At 30.7% G+C, this 25,889-nt stretch overlaps 2 protein-coding genes and 1 long non-coding RNA gene across 5 annotated transcripts; all 3 read right to left on the bottom strand.

Annotated features, from left to right (window-relative positions):
• Nucleotides 1–1,872: 1,872 nt before the first annotated feature.
• On the bottom strand, nt 1,873–8,608 carry LOC144848069 (uncharacterized). Of its 3 annotated transcripts, XM_078704740.1 has the most exons (10): nt 8,073–8,608; nt 7,391–7,540; nt 6,902–7,033; nt 6,066–6,206; nt 5,553–5,858; nt 5,324–5,391; nt 4,485–4,725; nt 3,880–4,176; nt 3,224–3,299; nt 1,873–3,073 (listed from the first exon to the last, which is right to left on the bottom strand). In XM_078704740.1, exons 1-10 carry the CDS (start codon nt 8,212–8,214, stop codon nt 2,791–2,793), a joined length of 1,836 nt encoding a protein of 611 aa, XP_078560866.1. In that variant the 5' UTR covers nt 8,215–8,608; the 3' UTR covers nt 1,873–2,790. The 3 variants fall into 3 exon arrangements, with proteins under 3 accessions (XP_078560866.1, XP_078560868.1, XP_078560867.1); XM_078704742.1 differs by lacking the exons at nt 7,391–7,540; nt 8,073–8,608 and adding an exon at nt 7,331–7,379; XM_078704741.1 differs by lacking the exon at nt 3,224–3,299 and having other exon boundaries at nt 2,825–3,073.
• A 1,967-nt stretch (nt 8,609–10,575) lies between these two features.
• LOC144848931 (uncharacterized) lies at nt 10,576–17,821 on the bottom strand. Its single transcript, XM_078705882.1, has 4 exons — nt 17,791–17,821; nt 12,080–12,451; nt 11,682–11,930; nt 10,576–10,580 (listed from the first exon to the last, which is right to left on the bottom strand). Exons 1-4 carry the CDS (start codon nt 17,819–17,821, stop codon nt 10,576–10,578), a joined length of 657 nt encoding a protein of 218 aa, XP_078562008.1.
• A 4,705-nt stretch (nt 17,822–22,526) lies between these two features.
• On the bottom strand, nt 22,527–24,630 carry LOC144849231 (uncharacterized). The gene is made up of 3 exons (XR_013613961.1): nt 24,530–24,630; nt 23,973–24,108; nt 22,527–23,606 (listed from the first exon to the last, which is right to left on the bottom strand). It is a non-coding gene; the product is annotated as an uncharacterized LOC144849231 (long non-coding RNA).
• Between the last annotated feature and the right edge of the window lie 1,259 nt (nt 24,631–25,889).

The raw sequence follows: 25,889 nt of genomic DNA, 5'->3' as shown, positions 1-25,889 counted from the left end.
ATGTTTCCTAATGTTATCACATTGATCATTTATAATATTGTATATAATAAACTGTTTAAAATACGTTGGTTCAGTAATAATATTACTGACAATAATAAACCCATATTATGGCTTTAAACAATTTTTAGAACTATTCATTGTCAAAGCACTTTACATGTGTAGCCACAGAAAACAAGGCCATATAGATGGCTGCAGTCGCGTGCTCAAGTTAGTGTTTACCAACCGACCGACCAACCAACCGAAATTGAAAACATATTTAAAAATGTTGAAAATGTTTAAAAATATTTATATTTTTTTAATTTACACGTGCGTAGCCTGTCACTTTTGACGTGCTCGTATAACGTAATTTCGAGTTGAAAAGTGAATCAAATATGATGATATTATTAAAGAAAGGTTGTAAAACAGAAATCGGACAAAAAGAGTGCATATTAACATTTAATTAAAATTGCCTGAAACGTACTCTTATTTCATCGAAAATAAATTTTGACAATTTTGAAAATTGTAAGCGCACGTACTTGTATTGCCATGATGATTTATGCCCTGAAATTTATGAGTACCAAATTTTATTTAATTGTGATTCATGCTTGTGAAGATATGATTACAAACGTGATTTCGTTAAATCGTTCGTAGACCGCGTAATTTTTGATTGCGCACCGTGAAAACATAACCACATCGATTCCTGGCCATAAGGAATATACTGTGAAAATTGACTTAGCTAGATGAAACTGATATCAAGACAAGGCCATATACAAGTTAGTGTTTACCGACCGACCGATCGACCAACCGACCGACCGAAATAGTGAGCTGTAGACAAACAAGGCCAACAGCAATTAAGTCGCGTGCTACAATGCATAGTGATACCGGACCGACAGACAGACCGACAGACAGACCGACCGAACGACATAGTGAACTATAGAGTCGCGTCCACGCGACTAAAAATTGCTATATGTTTTTGTATGTTTATAGGCAAAAAGTGTCGACGGTTCTTTTACGCGAGTTATCCAAGAGATTCAACAACCTGTATAAATAATGTAACGTACTGTACTGTTCATGAGTTTCTAGCATGGACAAACGATACATTTTTTTGCTGTTAGTACTTGTTACGCTTGTTATTGTTGCTAATACACGTTCATTCTACCCGCCAGTCTCATTACTTTCCACGATGTACGGTACAAACAGTTTCTTTTACCCGTCTGCCTCATTACTTCTTGTTGTAGGCCTATATTGTATAAAACGTTTCTCTGTCAGCCTTATTACTCCTTCTGTTGTTGGTGACTGTTGCGTAATTGGCTTGAGTTCTTGATCCATTCATTTGCATAATAATGGTCAAATCAGGTGGTGAACGACGAACAACATGTTTTACTTAGTGACGATTTTTGAATTGATGATACAACTCTCACTTTATTTTTTTTAGGAATAAATTATTGATTTCGAGTTCTGATTTGAATTGATTTTAATTATTTTCAAGCAACACGAGATATAGGTACATCAGATGAAGACGGATACAAATAAAAAGAGATATTAAAATAAACAAATAGGCCTATATTTTAAAAATTATTTTTGAAACCCACAGGCAAATTCTAAACCGCCCGGTGATATATGAATAATAATTAATCAATTTGAAACGATAAATATATAATTACATATTAAATGCATGAATTTAAATTTAAATAAACTAATGTATGAAACGCTACATTCTCATTCAAGTCAATTTAAAAGTTTATGATAGATATATTGGGTACCTGGAAAAAAATAATTAAAATTTAATTTAAAGTTGAATTTAGTTGAATTAGCCATTTTATTGTTGCATGATAGTTATTTTTTGACCGAAAATTGGATTTTAAAGAAAGAAAGAACTCCATGGTCTGTAAGTCAATGGTTGTTTTATTCGGTTTTATTTTGTCTTTATGATAAATACTAATATATTTTCAAAAATTTTCCAAAAAGAATAATCGGAAATTGGCCTAATTCATGTAGAAACGCAGAATTCAGACAAAACAGGCCCGCCAAAATTAAAAGTTGTAAAAAGATATTGTAATTAGAGATTAGGAGTAGAGCTTTCAATTTCAAATGCCTTGACCAATCGATTATGTTAAAGTCGCGAATCGTAAAACCAACGCAATGTGTAAAAATATAAAAGTAATTAAAAACACGCTTCTTACACAATTGAAGTTGATGTAATACTAAAATGTTTTATGAAGTGAAGAATTGTTGTAATAATAATAAATTTATTTATAATAATTTGCCTATTATATATTTATATTCTCTACCTTAGAGCAATATAAATGAATGAAGAATCAAGACTCAGGTTAATATTTCAACATTATTAACACTACAGGCTGTTTCATGAGAGAGACAAAAATACCTCCTCAATCTTTAGGTGTTAGGCTCTGAGTCTAACACCAGTCTGTAGTGTTAATAAATATGGTAAAATATTAACCCGAGTCTTGATTTTTCATTCATTTATATTGCTCTACCTCTGTATCGAGCACTCTTATTCATGATCTGGAGCAGGTCTACCACGCTGATTATTCTCTACCTTAGATATGTTGTTAAAGAATATATAATAAAAAGATTGGTTAGCTTGATTCTCACTAGGACATTCGGAAGCGAGTTGACTAATGACCAGTGGTCTATCACTCGTGATAGATCATCCGAATTTTATTTTAATTCAATTTCTTTTGGAATGCTTAGTTATAACTGTCGATTTTGTTGTCGGTACTATAACTACAGCAGTGTTTTTTTTAAAATTTCTTCGGTACTACAGAAAACTAAATAGTTTTATATTCGTCACTTTTCAATTGTATCATAAACATGATCCGGTACAGGTTGAGTGTCAGGCTGCGTGATTGTGTACACGTGTTCACCAGAACCTGCAACAGTGGGCTTAATACCTTCATATTCACTTTCTTCATATTTTTTAGACAAACTTTGATAATCTGTATCTATGGCGCAAACATTTTGTTGAGTAGTAGATGCTTTATCAACGTCTTCATCAATGTCTTCATCAACGTCTTTATCAACGTCTTTATCAACGTCTTTATCAACGTCTTTTTCTGAACGATTTCTAAATCTAAAATAAACAAAGGTTCCGTAGTTAATAGTAGTTCATCATCGTAAAATAATTTGATCGTAATGTTCTGATACCATTGTCTAATTCTTTACCATAGTAACAGTATAAAAGTAAACATAGACATAACTTTACTTTAGAGTAATACTTTACCGTTTAGAAACCGTCAAGGTGACAGCAACTGTGATAACTGTCCAAAGTATTGAGACAGTTACATATATAACGTAACCTGAAAATAGGATATTTTATCGTTTTTATAGTCATACTTATCGCAAGTATTCTCAAATGTTAGTATAAAGTACACAAATTACGTCAGAGTAGGGCAAAACATCTAATTACTCAACTCCCTGACGCAAAACTACAATTACAATCCTGTTGGTGCAGTACCCGCTGCTTACTTGGGCTCGAATCTAACCACTAGCCATCAGCGCAAGCTCGGTGGTCTAGAGGTATGAACACCAGGCTAGTGATCTGGAGGTCGTGGGTTCGAGTCCCACCCGAGAACTACTTGCGAATGTTTTCGCAAGTATTCTCAAATGTACTTAGTATAAAGTACACAAATTACGTCAGAGTAGGGCAAAACATCTAATTACTCAACTCCCTGACGCAAAACTACAATTACAATTGTACAAAAGTTATAGTTTGAAAATGGTTTTTCTCATGTAGAATTTTCTAAACACAATACTACAGCTTCTTGACGAATCGTCAATTATTTCATTCATAACATTTAACATTAATTTATAACATATCTATAAAACTATTACGGGAAGCCTAATATTAATCTGAAAACTAAAGAGAAAAATACACACCTTGAATATTCTTGATTTTTTTTAGTAAACCACAATTGGTCCCTAACTTAAATTTCGTTGTGTCAGATGTACCATTTACGTTTAGATATGACGCTAATACCGTGAATGTATACTCTGTACAGGATTCAATTCCTTCGTTAAAAACAACTTCAGTTTCTGTCGTATTCCTTTGCTGAAACGTACCACCTGATAGTTCATAATGGTAGGTCACATGACGGTCTGGGATGTCGCACGAAGCATTCCACTTAATTCGCAAGTGTGTTCCATTTGTGAACGGATTGCTATCTATTGATGGCTCTATCATTGGAACAGAGAATAAACAAAGTATTTGAAAAAATTTAGGTTGAATTAGACCCCAACCCCGTAACCCCGTAACCAATAAGCAGCCACCCTGGCCATTCAGCAAAAGACAACATTGATGTCAGCGAGCGAATACCTCTCAAAATCATAGTAAGTAGATAGAGAGTAGGCCTAATATCCATTTATATATATATTCAAAATTCTAATTTTACTTACAGATGAAAAATATATTAATATAATATAGTTTGAATTAACCATTAATTTACTACCTTTTCTATCTTTACGTGTCCGTTTAAAACATTTACCTGAGGGCGCTGTTTGTATCGGTATACTCTGTCCCCAATTACCAGCAATCTCCATATTATTAACAACTCGAGCGTTTATGATATAACCAGTACAACTTGATAATCCTGATATTTCAACTTCTAATTGAGAACTACTTGTTGTATTGACTACATCTTGTATATTTCCATCTATGTCAGAGTATTGCACTTGATATCGAAGAATATAGTTACATTGGATGCGTTCAGGAGCACTAGAAACAGGCTGGAAATAATTATAAGAAAAGGATATTTATTTATATTTAACCAATTTTATCAATCAGAAATGACAAAATAAGAACAAATGCTCACTTGGCATGGCGAATCTGTGAAGCTTTAAGTTGTATGGCTTTCTATATTCTGTATTAATTGATTGGTTTTTCTATTATTTAGGTTTAAATTAAAACTTGCATAAATATTTTTTAAACAAATTACCACCGAGCTTGCGCTAATGACTAGGGTTCGATAAAAGCCCAAGTAATGATGATTGTATTTAAATACTGTGGAGTAGCTTTGCGTCTCAGTGAGTTAAGTAATGCCCTATTATACTCTGATGTAATTGTGTAGACCTACTTTATACTAAATACATTGAGAACACTTAATTAAGTAATTCTCGGGTGAGATTCGAACCGCAGATCACTAGACTGGTGATTCCAGCCCAAGTAACAGGCTGAAAATATAAACGTACAAACGTTTTTAAAAGAACCAGGTCATATACATGGCTGCAGTCGCGTGCTAAAATTTGACCAACCGACCGACCGACCGACATAGTGAGCTGTAGAGTCGCGTTTGCACGCGACTAAAAATAATAGACTGGAATATACCTTTAATCTTACGATGACCTGATTATATTCAACAGTGTTTAATTCTATCTCAGGTTCTTCTAAAGGTTCTATATAATACGTAATAAAGTTCATTATTACAATTAGTTTTAAAAATGTACAAGTTACAAGGTTCTAAATATCTAGATATGCTAAATGATAAGGACACTGACATTTACAAAAAAAAAATAAAAAAAACCTAAAATATCCATATTAAAATAGTAGATCTTACTTGTACATATGGTGTTGGTTGATCCAATGGTACTTTCTGGTCCATCTACCTCAATACCACCAACCATCCTCGAAAATTGAGAGTAAAATTGAACTTGAGTATTTAGGGTGAGATTATCAATAACAATTAAATTGTTATTCGTGTCATTTATTAATACAAATGAATCCATCTCCGATGATTTATACGAAAACCTCCGTCTGGTAATTGTTCCTGTCCCATAGTCTTCACCAGGAATCCATGTGACGTCAAATGTTAAAGTAGTTGCTGCCTGGTTTACAGTTGGTGGTTCAGAACGGTATGGTAATGCTGTTTATGAATAAGAAACGCACTAGAAACAGACTATTTAAAAATGAAGTAGAGAGGTTCTTTCTCGAAAATTTGACTTTGGCTTAATAGGCATAAACTTGCAATCAATACACCGATAATGGTTGGATATGACCTGTCTAGGATATTCATTCTGGACAGGCATCGCATAATGAGTATTACACTTTAATGACAATATGTGTGTATTACCTATGCTGCAGTTTATGCCAGCCCAAGCCTCGTTACATCCATTAGGGCATACTCCATCTTGATTACAATCTTCAGAGCTATTGCAGTGGCATGGGAAGTTACACAAAAGACCAAAGAATCCAGGTGGACACGATACAGGCTCTTTAGAAACAAAGCATATTATTTTTTTAGCAATTATTCTAGTGAAATGAGACTTTAAGTATTTCGTTATCCAATGAGAGGCGTTTATAGAAACTCAGTTTCTGGCTTCCTTAGCGTCAAAACAAACATTTAATGTTTCAAATGAAATGCTATGATTTGACAAATAATAGCAATTCGATATTATTGACGGATCACGGACGGATGACAATATGTAGTCTATGTAGTGGAAGCTCTATATCATGTATTATGTTAAAGAAGAGAGAGTGATTTGAAATGTAAATGTAGTCCTATCTCAATTTCCTTAATGAAAAAAATTGTTTTATGATAGGTTTGGTACGTGGTACTCAGGAACCTCGGCTATTATTACGTAGGGTATTTTCGCATATATATATATTCAAATATTTTGAAAATATGCATTTTGTTCTAAAAAAAATAATACTATTAGGAGTTGTCAGGAAAAATTTGAAACAAATAAAGATAACGAGTGATTGAACATAATTACATACAAACCGAAATTTCTATCTTACTGTAATCAGAGTTGAATACAGTAGATACGCTAACGCAAGTATTTTTAATTATACCATGGACCTATAAATTGGTAATCTAATTTATAGGTCCATGATTATACTAATCGTAATGAAAGAATACATGAGGAAAATAACTACAGTAATTTAATTCAACTTATACTTATTTACCTAAACACTTGTTTCCTGTGTAACCAGATGAACATGTTGACCCGGAATTACATCCTGTTATTTGATTACAATCACTATTAACACAGTTGCATTTTTGACGACAATCCGCACCATAGAATAAATCTATGCACACTAAAAAAAAACCACAGACAGTATTGTTAACTCTGATACCTGATAATGGTAGGCCCAATGGTGATAAAAGATATTGTCGCAAAAGGAAAGTCGTTTTATGTCTTATGTTTTATTTAAGGTGGTTCGAATCCAGTTTATTTATTTTATTTCCTTAATCACTTCAATTGTAGTGCCTACATGTTAATGCAAACATTCCTGATATAACATAGTACGGTTATCTATGACTAAGGTGACTATCTATAGTAGCGGTAGATAAAAGAGAGGCATACAGTACTGATTCCTACTAAACATAATTACTTTGTCTTTTTCTGATCTTTGTCATGAATATAACATTAGCGACAGTATATTAATTCTAACCTGTATTACAATCGCTTCCTCCAAAACCATTGATGCATGCACAACCAACTGGATCAGGTGGACAGAAAAGTGCTCCTTTGCAATTTACACCAACTGGGTCAGAAGAACAAACATTAAGGCAGTCACGACCCCAGTTGTTATTTCCACAACCTAAAATTATATCGTATTCTTTGAATATATCAAATTAAAAATCGACGAAAATTAAACCACACGAAGTTACCATTAGAAAGAATGATTAGCTAATGTAAAATGTAAATACTTGTAAATAGAAATTATTATTTAGAAGTTTATGTATAAAAATTACACAACTTATATTATTTGTATATGTTATTAGTCCTACATATTCTATAACAGAGCACATTATTATGATAATCTTCTATCCCGATCTTGTATAAAAAAACATTAATAAATATATTCTTATATAGAGACAGATACTAGCCACCGTTGTCTTTATTTATAGTTGAATGTAGGCTAATTAATTAAGGTATTAAATACATAACACCAGGTAAATATAGAATTTCTTGGTCATAACTATAAAAATGGCTGTGCTAACAACAACATTTTGCATAACCAAATTGATAATTAAGTTATATCTTCATCAGCTTAACCAACAATACAATTTTTAAACGTATACATGTTTTTATATGTTTTAAAATAAATTAAATATTAAATAAATTATTACCTGTTTCGCAAGCCGTGCCTTTAAATCCTGCCGTGCAAATACAGATACCCGTTTTATCGTCACACACTCCGCCATTATAACACACGGGACAGTCCATTTCACAATTTGGAGGATTCCATTTTGGTGAAGGACAAGCTAACATTTAAAACAAAAAGGTAAATACATTTGCAATTGTTTGTAAGTCTTTGGGTTTATATGTTTGGAATTAATTTATATACGTGCTGACTATCAAACGGGCTGTCTTGCCTATCGAGCCTCTAACAATCTCGCCCCAACTAAAATCTGCCGTGGGCTTGCCAGAATTACTGCCAATGGTAGAATGGCTACCCAACAACTTTCCAGGTGTGATCTCGTTGTTCAAGACCTCAATGTGAACTTTTTAAACATTCTTTTAATTATAAAGAACCTAAATATTTTAACTCTTTAGACGTTTTAATTAGAAATTGCAATACTTTTTTAAATTTTAAAAGTAAATTAAAGAATTTTATGCTTAATAATGACACATTTTGAATTTTTATCTTCATAAACTTTTTACATTTTTGCCTTTCAATTTACATTTATATATTTAATTTTTTATTGAATTTTAACTTCTGTAATATATTTTTTACTTGTAATGTTTTTATGTCGCTTTTATTGTTGAGGGCCCCTCAAAATCAGCTTCCGCTGGCTGGGTCACTCTCTTGGAATATGGTTAAATAAATAAATAAATATAGAATAGGCTACATATTAGATATAGTATGTATAAACATCTTTACTTACAGAAAGTCAAGATACAGTAGCCTTAGTCGAGGAATGTTTAATAGAAAAAAAAATAGAATTCATAGAACCAGTTCTTTTTATCTTATGAATTGAACTTGTCATAAGATCAATAAAACAAATACGTAAAAATAATGTCTTATGTCTGTACTTATGTCTTTCAGTATTTATTCACAAAGCGGGATCTCCGAAGAGATACCTATCTCTTCGGAGATCCCGCCTCGTGAATAAAAATACTGAAAGATGAGGGCGTATCAATTTGATCTCTGGTGCGCGTGCGTACAACTGAGGACGGTGTCAGATGAAATCGGTCGCGCTTGAAATCGGTCGCGTTTGAAATCGGTCGCGATAAAATCAACTTCCGGTATTTTGTATGGCGCGCCGCTAGAGCTATACTTTTGATGATATCTGTCGCGTTTGAAATCGGTCGCGCTATTTTGTATGGATTGAGCGGGATGCATGCTAGAGCGGGATATACATTTTTCGTTTATATAGATTTAATTGATATTTTTTAGGAACTAGATTATTTATGTGGATATTTTTTACTTGGTTAATAATAATAAATATTTATTTATATGAATCATTAAATTAATTTTTTTTTTTTATTTCACAGGTCTCGGAGAAGGACTGTGTCTTTTCAAAATGGCCATTTCTAAACACGTTTAAATATATTAGGCATAATGTTATAATAGGCATAATGTTATATTAGGCATATAATAATCATTGTACATCATATACTATGATGTACAATGATGATAGATGTGAAAATAATAATGTATGGATAATAAAGGTGGACACGATTCTCAAAGGGGTAATCTGCACTGATATTTAAACATTTAGATTTACGAACGGCGTATGAATGTGAGACACTGAGTTGCACTTACTTAATTATTTACATTAAATGATTATTATAAATGAAGAAATAAAAGATATTCAAATTAAAATCTATAGTATCGCCGACGTATATACGTAAATTATATATAAATCATACTGTCAAATTATAGAAACAGTGCTTTATTCGGAATTATTATGGATAAGCAAGCCTGAGCTACAGCGATTTTAATTGCTTTTGCTTATCCTTGCTTCCTTAGATTTCCACGTGTCTTGATTTTGTTACCTATGTTTTAAATGTATTTCGATTTTAAAGGCTAAATAAAGAATGAATGAATGAATAAACATGATCTCATAATCGCGTCGAGCATCTAGCTCATTGGATCGTTTCACAAAAACACGTGCGGAGGCGCGCCTATAGACGTTTCAAACGTATGGTTATTAGTAATAGACGTCATCTTTACCTCGCCATGGACAACGATTGTACGTGTTTTGTCCATGATTTGACACACTAACAAGTGCGTGTTTTTTAAAAAGGGGAAACCCCGTCAGCAAAATAACGTATTGTATACAGCTGCACGATCATAGAAGGCGCATGTCCGATATGGCTTATTCGGGGGGTTTATTTCAGTAACTCGCCTTTTAACCATCCGCATATAATGATCATTTTACTAAAAACTATTTTAAAAAATAAAAATATACACGTGATTTGATTTGACTCTGGAACACTCTACCCCTCGAAATACGCTCATCAAAATCTGTAATCACATTTAAAACTAAACTCAAAACTCATCTCTTCAGAGAAGCATAATCACACGCTACTACTTGCACATATCTTGGAAAACACAGCGCTTTGAAACCTTTGTCTCTTGCGCTTTATAAATGTTATTTATTATTATTATTATTATTATTAATATTATCCTACATAACGGATAGAAATAAAATAGAAATAAAAATAAGGTGATCGAATAGTATGTTGTTAACGACATGGATATGATATAATCTGCCACACACAGTATGCATAAGTATAAAAATGGATACGCTGGCTTTACGGGCTATAGGCCTATTGTAAAAATTATTGTTTTTAAATAAATTGTTCTCTTTTACGTAATTGTTTGCATAATAAAAGATACGACAGACGTATATTCTCTATATAATATATTAATTACAGCACATATAAATAGAGATAAATTATTACATGCCTAATATAACATTTATGCCTAATATAATATTATATTTAAACTTGTTTAGAAATGGCCATTTTGAAAAGACACAGTCCTTCTCCGAGACCTGTGAAATACAAACAAAAAAATTAATGTAATGATTGATAATAAATATTTATTAACCAAGTAAAAAATATCCACATAAATAATCTAGTTCCTAAAAGATATCAATTAAATCTATATAAATTAAACGAAAAATGTATATCCCGCTCTAGCATGCATCCCGCTCGATCCATACAAAATAGCGCGACCGATTTCAAACGCGACCGATATCATCAAAAAGTATAGCTCTAGCGGCGCGCCATACAAAATACCGGAAGTTGATTTTATCGCGACCGATTTCAAACGCGACCGATTTCAAACGCGACCGATTTCATCGTAAACCCTGAGGACTAGTGCTGTTCCGCCGTACCACGCCGAGAGTGTTAAAGAGTCGCTATCTAATTGAGTTTGAACAATACCATGAACGCCCCAGTGGTCTAATGGTTAGGACATCTGCATATCAAGCAGGCGGTCCGAGTTCGAGTCTCGGTTTGGCAACTTTTTCTCATTCTCACAGATTTCCTCATCCTTATCGTTTAAAATTAATTCTATCAGTGGTATACTGAAAATTAATTAATTAATTTGAAACGATAAAGATGTGGAAATCTGTGAGAATGAGAAAAAGTCGCCGCACCGAGAATTATATATATTATATTCAATATTCATACAGTTTTTGCATGAATGAATGTTGTATGGTTTTTGTCTGACGTATAAACACATAATTTGTATGGTAAAAAGGTTAGTAGTAAAGACCTACCTCTGACAATCAGCCTCATGATACCATGGTTACCATCAGGGCTATCACCTGTATAACATTCATATACGCCATCATCTTTTCTTCGTATGTTTTCAATCACAGCAGACGTATTACCCCTCAGATTGTTTATTTCCTCACCGTAATTATGTCTCCAACGTAAATCGTCAAGATAATCACCTTTACTGAGATTGATAGTGACAGACTCTCCAATACCGACTGTTATGGTTCTATACTCCATTTCAATACTGGCTGTAAAAGGACACGTATACTTATAATTAGCAGTAATTAATACTATAGGCTGATGTGTTATCTCCTAGCCAATTACCGTACCTCTTTATAAAACATAAACCTAAAATAATACATTTATATTAAACGAGACATAGTATGCTATTACTCACAAGAAGCGGATATCAGTACAATTGCCGAGTTGCCTACAATGCCATTTTGTTTTGCTTCAAATGAAAACACACCAACTCTTTCAGCATCCTGTAATCCACTAACACCTAGATACGTAAAATCTGCGTGTAATCGGTAGCTAATTTTACTTTCAGTGGAAAAGATTTTATCGTTTGCCATAGCTGTCGTTTTCTCCTTAGAGCCGATCTTTCCAAAATTACCAGTATCAGCCCAGGTCACGTTGGTCCCATTCTTGTATAATATTCCAAGTGACAAATCTCTAATGTCTTTGTCTTCTTTAAGTACGTATCCTCGAAAATAACTGTCATCGTTAACGAGTGGTGTCTCAGAAAAGCATGTTATATCCAATGGATCTTGAAAAAAAAAAAAAAATTATTGGGTCTACAATCAGTCAAATTGATAATAGTAGCGGATGTGTGAATCAGGACCAGAAATTGTCTTAATATAAGAGAAAACAGTACTGTAGCCTATACAGTACAGTTTATAAAGTAATTTTCGTAGGCGTTCGTGTAAGCCTATTTTGTATAGTAGGCATTTAGGGCCTATCTACTATTTAGTTGGAATCATATAGGCTAACACCGATCAGAACAATGTTTAATTTACACAATTCCTCTCATTCCAAGTACACGTTTGCAAAATAATCGACATGACTTCCTGAATGTAGAATAAGTCAAATTACTTAAAATGTAAAGTAAAGACTATTTTAAGATATTGGAATGTATGGAGGAATGTTCGGAGTTTGTTAACATCAAATTACCTACATCTATACAATTCTGTTGAGGGACGACATTGAAATAATTTTATCTCTTGAAAATCGTGCTGTAATTTTGCAAACAATCCTTTCAAACATAACATGAAAAGAGAGTGCACAAAACTAACTAGAAATGTCAACAATGTTGACAGTGAAAATTGAACAATACGAACTGATCCGATTTATGGATCTGATATTGGATAGCAAATCTAGCCTACCGTCAACATGATATGCTCTAAGCTAAAATAATCCCGTCATGGACAAAAATCTTAATAACGAGTTTTGGCAATTTCTAGTAGGCCTACCTTTTGTAAGAAGATCAAATTGTATATTTGACAACAATAATATACTGTAATACGGTACTAAAAACATGTACAAAGTAGATAACACATTACGTTTTAACTAATATACTGATTTTTTGTTTTTGGCGGAGGGGGGGGGGGGGGGGGCGGGTTGTTTTAGTTTAAGTCTTTAGTTGTTTTTAACAAAACACGTTTTTAACTAAAATGACAAGTGAACTATCACAAATTTGCTGATTGCAGTAGAGGCATCGGTTTAACAAAACCAGTTCAAAAATTTGAAGTTGGTGTAAGATATAATAAAGAAAACTTTTCCCCATAATCATGAATGTAAAACAAATTAGAAATTACCTATAACTAGTCAAGAATTATTTCTAACGGCGATTAAAAGGTTTCATAGATTTTATTATAGTATGGTTACAAACTAATACCATACCTTTTTTATTTTGCCCATCTTATCTGACCCACACAATGAAAATGACACAATGATGTACCGCACAATTTAGAATAACGAAATCAACAAACAACAGTTAAAGTCCCTACGTTTTTTAGATCTAATTTAAGGTCACAAACTACTTTAATGTAAAAATGAATAACTATATGGTTCTATTGCGATAACTTTTTTCGTCTTTATATGGTTAAAAATGTGGAGAATAAGGCGATTCTAATAATGTTAGCGGCCCGCTATAAATTCCAACATGCATAGCGCGGATTGATATTTTAGTTTTTCTTTTGTAATTCACCCACTTTTCGATCGATCATGAGGCTAAAACAAATGGAAAAATACTGGGTTTCCTCCAATTTGTATCAACTGAGTCTGGCAAAAACAGAAAGATAATTAATGCAGCAACTATACAACTACAGGCTATGCATATAGCTAGCGTATACGATGTTCGTACGTTACCAATGTTTACCAGCTAGGCCTACAAAACTAAGCCTAGCTAGACTAGGCCATTCACCGCGAGCTACTTAAGTAGTGCATTGTTTCTCTCTTTTTATCATAATTTACCATAAAACGTACATTTAAGACAAGGATAGACCTGGTTTATTGTTTTTAAAGTAACATTATTTTTACAAAACGTCACACATTGTAGTGAATAGGTCTTTAAAAATAAAAACTAGTAAAAAGCAATGCTAAATGAAGTATATTTGTTATACCTGATGATCTTGTTTGGCACGTCAGAAAGATAGTTATAGCCAGACAAATATAGTTTGGTAAACGTTTCACCAACATCTCCATTAAAGTCGCAAATGTTCACATTACCCAAAAAATCTTAATCAAGTGTAAAATAAGCTCTTCTACAGTACAGTTAATAGTGGATGCTAGTTACACATTGTCTTACTCGTCATTAATTATAGGCATTAATTACGGTTTCATTGTGTATTTAGGTATCGTTTACAAACCCATGATAAGATAAACTTGTATAACTTTAGTTAGTTCCTAGTTCTTAATGTAAAATAGATTAGTTATTTTGATACTGAAACTTAACATCTTGCAGCTAATTATAATATTTGTACTGTAATTGTTAATTTAAAAATGTTGTTATCACCTTGGTCACGACAAAATAACTTTATATTTGACAGTAATCAGCATGGGAAAAAAAGTATATTTATCACTTTCAGAAATAAAAAGTTTTTTTCTTTGTTCTGCCCAACAACTAGTCTATATTCTTGCTATAATAACTTTCATATTAGCCCTTTACTAATAAAAGAACGGGAATTCTGTAGTTATGCGTTGAATGCCAGAGCCGGTTTATTTAGGTTTCAGTAGTTTATTTTCCATAATGAGCAGTGAACAAGTTGACCAAAATCAATGGCGAAAGTCAAGACGTCCAAAGGCTAAAGCGGTGACACCAGTCTTAGCGATTGTCTGCACGAAAATGTTAGCAGCCAGAACATGTTTATACTTGAAATGGCACTGTATGCACAACCTGAATTTCCAATATCATCATCACAATTAGTTTATAAGTTGAACAAAATTGTTAACAATTACTGTATACTGTATTGTGAAATTTCACTTCACGATAGAGTTTTTTTCTCAAGAATTAATTTCTTGTGTATTTAGATGTAATTTATCAAATATAATAGGAACTTGTATGCTATTTCCTAATGTAAACTAGACATAGTGATTTTGACACTTGACTACTACTTACTTCGCACGATACACGATAATGAATCGAAAAAATGTATTTCCTGATAAAACTATAATTAGAAGTAGATTCGATTGAATAATAAATCAGCTGTTTACACTTGTAAAATGGTAAGAAACTTTTAATAACTTCTTCATGGTGATTTAACACCATCGAAAAATCCAAAATGTCCTACATCTTACTAGGAAATGTTCAAAGTAAAATTAATTTAAAATTATAAAAAGATAGGTAATTTCATTTTAATTTTCATTCCATTTACATACTCTGACAAAAGGGTAAGGAAAAATACAATGCAAATAATATAATGATAATAGGTCAGAGAATGATGGCCCAGAAGATGAAGAAAATCACCTTGCGGTAGATTATTCCATAATGGAGTTGGTTTTATAAATAGGGATTGAGTGGTGGTGATAAAGAGACAAGGTGAAGGTAAAAGGATAGCAGAGGTGGTTTGACAGGACATGGTTAATGGAGGAGATGATAAAATTACTTTGTTGGATGAGATTAATGTCATTGAGTTTCATAAGGCGAAGATTCAAGAATAAATTGGGACAGTGGCGGTGCTCCAGATATAATCCTGATAGCCTTCTTGTGAAGAGTATGAAGCTTTTTAAGGTTGGTAGCCAATGTTGCAGTAAGTCAGATAAAGGAATAATCAGGGAGCAATAAAGAATCAGTAAAATATATTTTGGTAAATAAGATGATAACCTGAAAATAATACCAAGGCTTTTAGAGATTTCTTGGTGAAATTACGGATTTCACACCGTAAAATAAGCCATTCAAACTACCGGAATAAATGGTTACCTACTAAATACCATACCCAATAATAAAACTGCTCACCATTGTACTTCCCGCGTAATGTACATTAAAAAAAAAACAGTCTCCAATAAGTGTGCTTACAAGTTGCGATCTACCAGCATAAATAAACATGTTTAACATACGATAAACACTAATCACTCATTCATTCATTCATTCAATTACTGTACTTTTAAATTATGATTTTCCAAACAATTCTTGATATACTAATAATACTTAATGTGTAAGGAAGGAAGGAATACAAAAAAAGCAGACATTACACCACACAGATTAAAAAAAGAAAAATTATATGTAATCAATTCTCCTATATAAACACCCTCTAATAAACTTATGGAAATACAGTGCACGTCAAGTCAGAATATAGAGTGATACAAATCTATGTTACAGAAGATTATCCCAGGAACTCCACTCTTCCCATTCTTCGGCTCTATTATTATCAAGCATCTAAACCATTTAATTGTAAAGTAGTATTTTACAAAGCTTATGAGGCCGGTGGGTGAGAGGAGGCCCGAAAACTTACTACTATATAAAACTTTAGTTTTAACAAAAGTAAATTAATCCTATTGAATGGTGTATTACTAAAAAGCAGTTCAATTTCCGATACACATATGCAAATATCAGGAATTTGAGAACACCATTGAAAAAAAAAATTGCTTATCCATCTACTGATATTACATTTACAGAATAAATGATAACCTGTTTCTCTTCTAATGTTACAAAAGGAGCAGTTATCTTCGTCGATGTATACTGATGTTGTCGGTCACTATAAAAGTTGCAACATTATTCCTTCCTATTTATGTTCCGAGAATTCAACATTTAAGATTTTACTCCACTTTTGTTTAGCTTTACAGGTAAAGTCATTGTTTTGAATACATAAAAAGCTTTACATCCTGTTTGGGGTTTTTGTTATGGTTTAAAGTATGGGTAAATTTATTGGGTTTTGTAATTTAGTATTTATTTCTGTACTTAAAGAAGGGTATTTAGTTATAATTGCATCAATTAATCCATAGTATTTAAGGAAATTATTTTTTTGTTTACCTTATAGTGTGTTTTGAAGTTTTCATAACTAAGCAAGGTTCCTCTATCCGAGATTAAATCATTTATGAACCTTACGCCACACTCATAATAATTGATGTAAAAAATTGGTTATTGATTAGAATAGAATCATTCAAACATATTGGTTGTTTTAGTACATTATAGTTTGCAGATGCTGTTGAATTATGAATAGCAATAACCTCGGACCATGAATGGAGAACATCTTTCCAGAACAAATTGTTCATATTTTTCGACAGCCTCTGAATCATGCATGAGCCGTATTCAAAGATTGATTCAGTTTTTTTACCATAGCATATTTTACCATAACATAACTACATTGAGAATTCCATTGTTGTTACGAATTCTTCGCATCCAATTAATCTTAACTGCCTTTATGTAACTGAAGATATCAATCATGTTAATTCCACCAATTAGCTTATTTCTTTTGATTTTATCCTTTCCCTTCCAGACAAAATTAAAAAACATCCTATTAAGTTCACTTAAATAAGCTGTAGTAGGATTTGGCAATATTGTAAAAATATAATTAAGTTTCGATAATATTAGAGATTTTAACACAGTTAATCTTCCCAACACAGTAAGATTTCTGTTACGCCACACATTGATAGTAGACCTAACTTTACCCGTAATCTCTTCAACATTTATTTTAGTCATTTTGCTTATTTCCAAGTCAAATGTAACACCCAAAAAATCAAAACGGCCTTTATCACAGCAGTCAAGATTTGAATTAGTATTAATTTGTTCACTCGAGAACTTTTTTAATCCAAACCATATTGCTTTGGATTTAGAAATGGTAATTTTTAAACCAGACAACTTTTCAAATTTTGAAAGTGTACTCATGCATTAAATAAGTGATTTGTGTGAGCCGTCCCGAAGAAATGCAGTGTCATCTGCGTATTGTAACATTTTAATCTCAGAGGTATCAATTGTTACTCCTTTTATTATTATTGTTATTATTATTATTGTTATTATTGTTATTATTATTATTATTATTATTATTATTATTATTATTATTGTTATTATTATTGTTATTATTATTGTTATTGTTATTATTATTATTGTTATTATTATTATTGTTATTATTATTATTGTTATTATTATTATTGTTGTTATTATTGTTGTTGTTATTGTTGTTGTTATTGTTGTTGTTATTGTTGTTGTTATTGTTGTTGTTATTGTTGTTGTTATTGTTGTTGTTATTGTTGTTGTTATTGTTGTTGTTATTGTTGTTGTTATTGTTGTTGTTATTGTTGTTGTTATTGTTGTTGTTATTGTTGTTGTTATTGTTGTTGTTATTGTTGTTGTTATTGTTGTTGTTATTGTTGTTGTTATTGTTGTTGTTATTGTTGTTGTTATTGTTGTTGTTATTGTTGTTGTTATTGTTGTTGTTATTGTTGTTGTTATTGTTATTATTATTGTTGTTATTATTGTTGTTATTATTGTTGTTATTATTGTTGTTATTATTGTTGTTATTATTGTTGTTATTATTGCTGTTATTATTGCTGTTATTATTGCTGTTATTATTGCTGTTATTATTGCTGTTATTATTGCTGTTATTATTGCTGTTATTATTGCTGTTATTATTGCTGTTATTATTGCTATTATTATTGCTATTATTATTGCTATTATTATTGCTATTATTATTGCTATTATTATTGCTATTATTATTGCTATTATTATTGCTATTATTATTGCTATTATTATTGCTATTATTATTGCTATTATTATTGTTATTATTATTGTTATTATTATTGTTATTGTTATTGTTATTGTTATTGTTATTGTTATTGTTATTGTTATTGTTATTGTTATTGTTATTGTTATTGTTATTGTTATTGTTATTGTTATTGTTATTGTTATTGTTATTGTTATTGTTATTGTTATTGTTATTGTTATTGTTATTGTTATTGTTATTGTTATTGTTATTGTTATTGTTATTGTTATTGTTATTGTTATTGTTATTGTTATTGTTATTGTTATTGTTATTGTTATTGTTATTGTTATTGTTATTGTTATTGTTATTGTTATTGTTATTGTTATTGTTATTGTTATTGTTATTGTTATTGTTATTGTTATTGTTATTGTTATTGTTATTGTTATTGTTATTGTTATTGTTATTGTTATTGTTATTGTTATTGTTATTGTTATTGTTATTGTTATTGTTATTGTTATTGTTATTGTTATTGTTATTGTTATTGTTATTGTTATTGTTATTGTTATTGTTATTGTTATTGTTATTGTTATTGTTATTGTTATTGTTATTGTTATTGTTATTGTTATTGTTATTGTTATTGTTATTGTTATTGTTATTGTTATTGTTATTGTTATTGTTATTGTTATTGTTATTGTTATTGTTATTGTTATTGTTATTGTTATTGTTATTGTTATTGTTATTGTTATTGTTATTGTTATTGTTATTGTTATTGTTATTGTTATTGTTATTGTTATTGTTATTGTTATTGTTATTGTTATTGTTATTGTTATTGTTATTGTTATTGTTATTGTTATTGTTATTGTTATTGTTATTGTTATTGTTATTGTTATTGTTATTATTATTATTATTATTATTATTATTATTATTATTATTATTATTATTATTATTATTATTATTATTATTATTATTATTATTATTATTATTATTATTATTATTATTATTATTATTATTATTATTATTATTATTATTATTATTATTATTATTATTATTATTATTATTATTATTATTATTATTATTATTATTATTATTATTATTATTATTATTATTATTATTATTATTATTATTATTATTATTATTATTATTATTATTATTATTATTATTATTATTATTATTATTATTATTATTATTATTATTATTATTATTATTAATATTAATATTAATATTATTATTATTATTATTATTATTATTATTATTATTATTATTATTATTATTATTATTATTATTAATATTATTATATTATTTTGGCGGACCATTATGTTCAGAATTTCCACTCCCAGAATAAATAGGTATGGAGATAGCGGATCGCCCTGTCTGCAACCTCTTTCAATATTGAAACATTGCTGGTCCATTAACTAGAACGCATGAAGAGATATTCGTGTAAAAAAGTCTACACCATTTCTTAAGAGTTGGTCCAAAATTAAAGAAGGTCAAACACTTATCAATACATTTGAACGCCAGGGAATCAAAAGCTTTCTCGAAATCTACCAGTAATACGAGGCCAGGTAGGTTTTGATCGTCATAGAGTGAGAAGATATCATATAAAATACGAACATTTTCTCTAATATTATATCTACCTTTTATAAATCCCGCTGGGTTTTCATTAATGATATTTGGAAAGACAGATTTTAGCCTCTCTGCTATGGCCGATGAAGCAATTTTGTAAGCAACATCTAATAAAGATATATGACGCAAATTTTTGTAATTCTTTTCTTGATTCATTCGCCTTTGGGATTAGAGTGATTGCTCCCTGTTTTTAAGTGACTGAAAGGTTAAAAGTTTTAAAACCATAATTCAAAGAACGAAGAAGTAGAGCACCCAGTTTCCCCCAAAAACGTAAAGCCGTCTGTTCCAGGTGATTTGTTGTTTTTCATTTTATTGAGTGCATTTGTAAGCTCAGCTAAGGTCAATTCACTCTCACGCTTTTGAGACTCTCCTTCTGAAACTTTTTCGAAGTTCTGGTTTGTTATTAATACGTTTAGATCTAATTGCTTTATATCTTTTTTTTTATATAAAGAACTGTAAAAATGCTCAACTTCCTTTATTATAAGTCCAATATAGTTGAATATTTTGTGTTGATTATTTTCTTTAAAAAATACAGCTCGGCTTTATTGATGAATAAAGTACAAACCCCAATGCTTATTGTTATAATTATAATTAATAGTTAATTATAAATAAATAAAAGAAATTACATTCTACAATTAAAGCATCTACAAGAAAACAACCAACTACACACATTTTCAATATTAAAATTGTTTAAAAAATAACTATTGAGATAATTTAAAGATGTATTGTCCCTTGAAACACAAAAAATGAAAAAAAAATATTCTAAATTTAAATTGGCCATATCAAAGTAATATTAAAGTTATTCACTTTAAGTCGAAAATTCGAGCCAAAAACAACAAATTTACGTAATTAACAGGTAAATTAATTTGATAACATTTCATCTGGAAAATCATCACAAGCGAAAGTAAACAAAGATTTCAAACCACGAGTATGCATTATACACGATGCTAATTAGGATTGTTTACAACTCGTCGCGGTTGAGAAGGTGTTTTCACACAGATTGCGAGGAAGTTTTATAATTATGCATACAGAGTAGCCAAACAAGTGCGATGCATTATGAGATATGTTTTGATCGAAAACTTTGACTGGAAGTCAAAGTTATTTTTTGAACAAAAAAATGTCTGTATTTCGGTTAAATAATTTTTTTTTTTACTAATTTTTGGTGAAAGTTAATAACTATTATGATACTTCAAAATGACCCACTTTTTTTCGAAATATTAAAAAAAAAATTTTTTTTGAATTAGTCAAAAGGACAATACATCTTTAATAATTTGGTTTTAAAAGAACTAACAGAAATATCTAAGTTGCGAATTTCACCGGGTAAGTTGTTCCAAATTCTGGTAACACGTAGGATATATGATTGAAAAGAAGATTCTGTTCTGCAGCGACAAATATCAAAAAGACTACCAACAGAAGAAGAGCTACGAGTAACACGTTGTGGATTGCGAATATTAAATAAATTGTCAGTATTAATTGTATTAGAATTTTTTACTTAAAAGGAAAAACGATATAACCTAATAACATAATGGTAATAAATTGCATGTTTGAAGTCTGCATTTGTAATCAGTTACTCTACTCTGAACTCCCTCAAGTTGTCTTATGTAAGTTTTATAATTGGGAGACCAGACAGTAGAGCAGTATTCTAGGTAACTATGAACAATACTTAAATAATTCACTGATGTGATATTGGTACATTATTATGTTATTTGTGAAAAACGCGTATTGGCGACGCAGAGTCAGAAACGTATACAGTATACTGTAAATAATAAGTAAGACAATTTATTATACTAAATATAATATATTATTAAAAGTATAATACCGAAATAAAAGAATCACAGATAATACGTCCTTGCATTGCCAATAACTATGCTTTAGAAATTGATTATCTTTATATTGATATCACACATTATAATAATATATATATTTACTGTTTATTACTTTTTTAAATTTTTTTTTACAATGCTGTACTATTACATAGGCCTATATTTATGTGACTCATTATGAACTGAGTGAAATGAGTTAATCTGTGCCTATTCTCTATTTAAATATTTTTTTTTTTTTTTTTTTACCATATTTAATCCATGCAGCAATTGCTGATCATTAGGGACCCTCAGAGGTTAACAAGACAAACATATACACAAGATGCTCTACATAAACAAAGTCTTATTACACGTCTTTGGGAGTGGAGTTGTAATTTTGTCCTTAGAAAAAATCCTGAAATGTGACGGGACTTGAACCCAGGACCCTTGGAGTGGTAGCCAAGCATATTTACATTAGTGATATTATTTAATATTTCAGATAATATTATAATTTAGTTAAATTACAATAATAACAATATCAAAGTGTCTGAATATGAAAATGATATACTATAATTAGGCTACAATTGGGGTGAAACAATTCACGTGGTCTTTTTTAATTTTAATCGAATGATGAATGGTCCAATAAATAACAACAAATGAATGTCGGCCAGTATGTAAAGTAGCCTATTTATTGCATTTGGTGAGGATGATTTTGCATTAACTATGAATTAATTTGAGGTTTGGGGTGTTTATTACCTGAATGATGCGAGAATAGGTTTTGGTTGTCGGCCAGTTTTCCAATATTAGCCTACTATACCTCCGAATGATAAGTGTGATTGTTTCCAACGTATAGTAAAAATGAGAATGATAGTGACTCGGTTTGCGCATAGTATTCAATCGTTGTGAGATTTGTATGAAAGTCAGTATTCAACTTGTTACCTGACTAAGGTGAAGGTTGTAGAGTTTTGTATTGTCTCAGCTAGTAGTACTGTACTACTTTACTTGCTTTGTGAAGTTTGGAATATTCAGCTATAAGTGGTATTGTACGTAGAGTCGATAATAAGTGATGTAATGTTTGGGAGTGTCTCAACTAGTAGCACTCAACTTATTACCTCTGATGAAGGCTGTGAGGTTTTAGTCTGTTATATTTAAGTAGGAAATGGAAAAGGCTATCTTGCACAGTCAACCATGTGTATAAATTTAAAGGTTTTTCTATAGGTAGTTATTACTTTTAGGTTTCTAGATAAAAACGTATACGAATGAATATACGTATCAAGCATTAAGCACTGCTTTAAACATTGACATATTCTTGATAATTCTGCAGGTAGCATTTTGCTGCATCGTAACAAAAGTTGTATTGAACCTACAAGTAAAACAGTCAATAAAATTATATAAGTATAATAAGTATGTGTGTAAGTAGGCCTAAGTAAAATAGGTATAGTATAAGTATTGTATATTATGTATGGTACGATATGGTTCTTGTTCACTCAAAACAAATAAAATAAAAAAAATAGACTTGAATCATTGGTTATGAATCATTTAACTTTAATTCACAATATATGATAAAGGAAATACAATTTGTTCATGGAAGCAACCATTAAAACAGAAATACTCCGAAACTATATCCTACAAATGTGAATCTTATTATCGGTGGTGATGGATGACGATGGTGGTACTGATAATGTGTTATCTACAAGTTTATAACAATATTTAACAATAATTGCACTACCTTAGTTTTCACCATAGTAGGGCAGGTTGAACGCAGTGTTTTAAGTGTCTGGAATTAATCCACCACCTTGTCATCTCTCATTTTCCCAATCATTGAATGAACTAGACAGAATAATCCAGATCTGCAAACTCCATCCCTAATAGACAAAAAAAATGCATATTGTTAGAAACTTTTGTAATAAATACAGTGAAGCTAATTCTTCATGTCTTCGTTTTATTAAAAATATAAAAATGGTTCCGAATTGATATATTCAAATAAATATTAGATAAAAATAGCATACACCATACAACCTAATAATTTAAAAGATTGTACGTGTAATCATGAAGGAAAAATTAAATTGACATTTCTTGATTGAAAAGTGAGAATGTTAATGTACTTTATTATATAATGTACTAAGATAGCGAACTTACGTAATACAAACATAGATTGTATTTAAAAAAAAGTTTGTTTGATAAACTCCAAATGGTTAATTTAAGTTATACTATTAATAGTTCAATAATCCCTTCTTTAAAACAAAACAGCTAATAAGGAAAGATAATGACAATATGTATTCTTACAGACAGTGCACGGTGGTTGGCTTGTTACTAGAAACAACGCCCTCTCCAATGTGTGTAATGAACCGCACAAACAGATCCACTTTGGGAACGGCCTTTTGGCCATTGCCGGAACTCAAAGTGAGCAATTTCCGTTACGTCGTTTTCCTTAAAGACGAAACATAGCAATAGACTCAAGATTCATTAAATGTTATTGGTCTAATTTGAAATGGAAATTTGTTTTGCTTGGCATAATTAAAACAATAAAACAACAAAGAAAAACTGTTAAAAAACTGGAAAAAATGCAGATTATAAAAATGCCATAGGCCCTGTAAAATACTGTTAAAATTCAAAATAAAAATTACAGCAAAGAGTTATCTTCGAACGTTAGAATTGTACATATTAAGATATTTACAACAAAAGACTTCCTAGTTCTACATAGATTATAAAAATAATATTCATGTATACTTCCTTATAATTATTTATTTATAACATTATTCTTCGTAGTTGTTTTAATTACTGTATAAATTACAACGATCTGTAGTAATAATCAACAAAAAGTTACTTTTTCTAGTGATATCTTTCTTTCGATCATAAAATTCATTCTTCGTTGCAGATTTTACAGTGACAATCAATTGCCCGAATGTCATTAGTTGCCTTATTTACTTGTGAATGTACGCCACAAGTTCTGTCTATGTCATTCAGCTGCACAATGACGTCAGATTTATAGTCAACACCAACCGCCAGAAATCCTCAGTAGTATTGGCTGGGTCAGCCAAGGGAGCCTGTGTCACAATGTACGCGTTGCGCTTCTTGTAAACCTAGACAGAAAAATAATCCTTGTAACAACACAAGATAAACAATGTGTATTGCAATAACCATAACTATATCGTGTTTTATGGAAAACTTGAAGCATAAAACTGAAAAAAAAGACGAGGGTGGGAGGAAGAAAAACTACACCATTTGATATCAGCAATCAAGACAATGATGTATTTTTGTATTTATATGTAATATATATAATAATGTATCCTTACGTCACAGAAGGCTTCATTTATATAATCAGTACCACGATCGGATGGTGACATCAATATCGGACGAGCTGTATTGACTGCAAAGAATCCAATCCAATTGCAACGCGATAAAGAAGAGGCAGCTTATTTTTCCTGCAGAGAGAAGCAATTTATGAGTTGTTAATAGACCAGCAAAACTACTTATACAAAAAATAGGGCTATGCCTACTATATTTTTAAGTAAGGCCTCGTTTATACTGAGCATAACTCGATTAAAATATGTTTCCTTTATGTAGTAGACACAGGCATCATAACTTACGTGGTGCTACGTCATCGAATCTATTCTTAAAAACATTCTCTGGTAGTCTTGCATGT

Source organism: Antedon bifida, chromosome 7 (genome assembly GCF_963402885.1).
Source record: "Antedon bifida chromosome 7, ecAntBifi1.1, whole genome shotgun sequence".
NCBI lineage: Eukaryota > Metazoa > Echinodermata > Crinoidea > Comatulida > Antedonidae > Antedon > Antedon bifida.
This window is presented reverse-complemented; position numbering and strand designations above follow the sequence as displayed.